Source organism: Mandrillus leucophaeus, unplaced genomic scaffold (genome assembly GCF_000951045.1).
Source record: "Mandrillus leucophaeus isolate KB7577 unplaced genomic scaffold, Mleu.le_1.0 Scaffold240, whole genome shotgun sequence".
Classification (NCBI taxonomy): Eukaryota; Metazoa; Chordata; class Mammalia; order Primates; family Cercopithecidae; genus Mandrillus; species Mandrillus leucophaeus.
The window spans coordinates 1,911,240-1,913,225 of NW_012102477.1; the positions used below are offsets into that span (position 1 = coordinate 1,911,240).

General features: G+C 56.3%; 1 protein-coding gene across 1 annotated transcript in view; it reads left to right on the forward strand.

Annotated features, from left to right (window-relative positions):
- The window catches only part of PDPK1 (3-phosphoinositide dependent protein kinase 1), a 52,303-nt gene that overhangs the window by 12,010 nt on the left and 38,307 nt on the right, over window positions 1-1,986 (forward strand). Inside the window, 2 exon segments of the mRNA XM_011982641.1 lie at window positions 405-447; window positions 710-847. Of these exon segments, the coding sequence (XP_011838031.1) occupies window positions 405-447; window positions 710-847 (181 nt within the window).

A 1,986-nucleotide genomic window follows, 5' to 3' on the forward strand; every position in this document is an offset into this window, starting at 1 on the left:
AAAAAAATGACAATTCAGGGCAGCTTTTCAATGCATGTATACTAGAAGGACGTATTTTTTTCAAAGAAGCCCCTGTGTCCTACCACTGTGGTGGCACCACTGTCTTCCTACTCTTCGCGAAGGGCGTGGCAGTCGAAGAGGCTCCTGAATTTATACTTGGGTTGCGCCGAAAACAATGGAGAGATGGATACGTTTTCTGTTAGCCATTAGAACACATTAACACGAGCATTGGCTTTTAGCTCTATTTGTCAGTACAAGACCCAAAATATTTCACTGTAGGTTCAAACCTTCAGTGGGGACAGGAAGCGTGTGTGTGGCGCAGAGGGAGGGACTTGTCAGACCCAGTGTCCTGGTTATTACATTGTGTTTCTTTTTCTCTTTTTCTCCTTTTCTTTCCAAACCAGGTTGTCCTGGCTCGAGAACTGGCAACCTCCAGAGAATATGCGAGTGAGTATGGGCTGCAGGGAGCTGTGCGTCTGGGAGCAGGGCCAGCGACTCCGTGCAGGGCAGCCGGGGTGGCAGGGCTGGGGTGGCAGGGCCAGGGTTTCTGTGCTGATTTCAAGGGTACAGGACACTGTCGGCTTTAGAGACCACCGGGCTTGTATGTACAATGTTTGAAAGACTTTAATTTGACCAGTTACCTTTGTGAGTCACGTCTTTAGTGTTTTTTGTTGTTTCTGATAGTAACTCACTTCTCTCTCACCTGAAGTTAAAATTCTGGAGAAGCGACATATCATAAAAGAGAACAAAGTCCCGTATGTAACCAGAGAGCGGGATGTCATGTCGCGCCTGGATCACCCCTTCTTTGTTAAGCTTTACTTCACGTTTCAGGACGACGAGAAGCTGTGTATCCTTTGCGTGGTTGGTGCCGTCTGAAGCCACACCAGTCACCCCTCTCTCGGAATCAGACCCTGTGTGTTCCCACGAGCAGCCCCCGCTCCCTGCCGAGTGGGGTCCCTCAGGCCACTGACATTCAGGGAGGCAGCCGAGGCAGCGCCAGGGTGTGGCTGTGAGTCTCCACAGGGACGTTACCTCCCAGAGAAGCCGTTGATGCGGCTCCAGCACAGTCCCCTCTGCTGCGGCCTGCTTGGTCGGTGTCCCTTGCTCCCCTAGAGCGCCATCTTTTGTGTTTTTAAACCTTGGCTCAGGAATCTGGGAGGCAAGGCCCGGTGGAAGTTGGGGTGGGCCCCACCTCTTCCCCATCCAGCTCACCCGTGGGCCTGCCAGTGGCTGGGCTGGCCACACTGTCCTCGCCTCCAGCAGGTGCAGTCTGCATCTGCTCTTTTCCTCCCCTGCCACCCTCCAAGCTGGCCCAAGTGTCGTGGCCTCCCCATCCTGCCTGGAGAGGGGCCTGAGTCCTCCCACCTGTCCTCCCTGTCTCTCCCGAGCACCCGGCTCTTCTGTGTTAGAGCTTTGCTCTGGCCTGCTCCCACTCTTCGCACCGTCCTGCAGCTCCTTCGGCTGCCGGCGGAGTGTGTGTGCTCTCTTTGTTGGGAGGCGCTTGCCAAGTGCAGGTTGATGGGTGATGGGGATGTGCTGGTATGCCGGGGGACGTCTCTGCCCTCGAGAAGCTTCGATGTTGGTGGAGGAGCTGGATTTGCACAGACTGTCCGTGTCAGAGGCTTCCCGGCAGCAAGATGTGCTGCCAGGAGTCTTAGGGCTGGCGGCAGTGTGGGGCTCTTTAAACTCCTGGGCAGGAGTGGGTGGGGGTGGGGGCATGAAAGGCTGTGATGGGCTGGGCCCCTGAGCCCTGGCAGCCTGGCACTGACTCTGGACTTCCTTCTCTTTGTGGCGGGGAATGTGGGGTTTGCTCTGGCTGCTCCCAGGCCAGGCGGGAGAACAGGCAGGAGAGCAGGGGCAGGGGCAGTGGTCGAGGTGTTTTCAACAGACTGGTCAAGAGAATGGAGTCAGGGGCAGCTCCGGGGAGTTGGCCCTCAAGCCTAGTGCACAGCGGTGTCTGCTGCTGAGCTGGGAGAGACCGGGAAG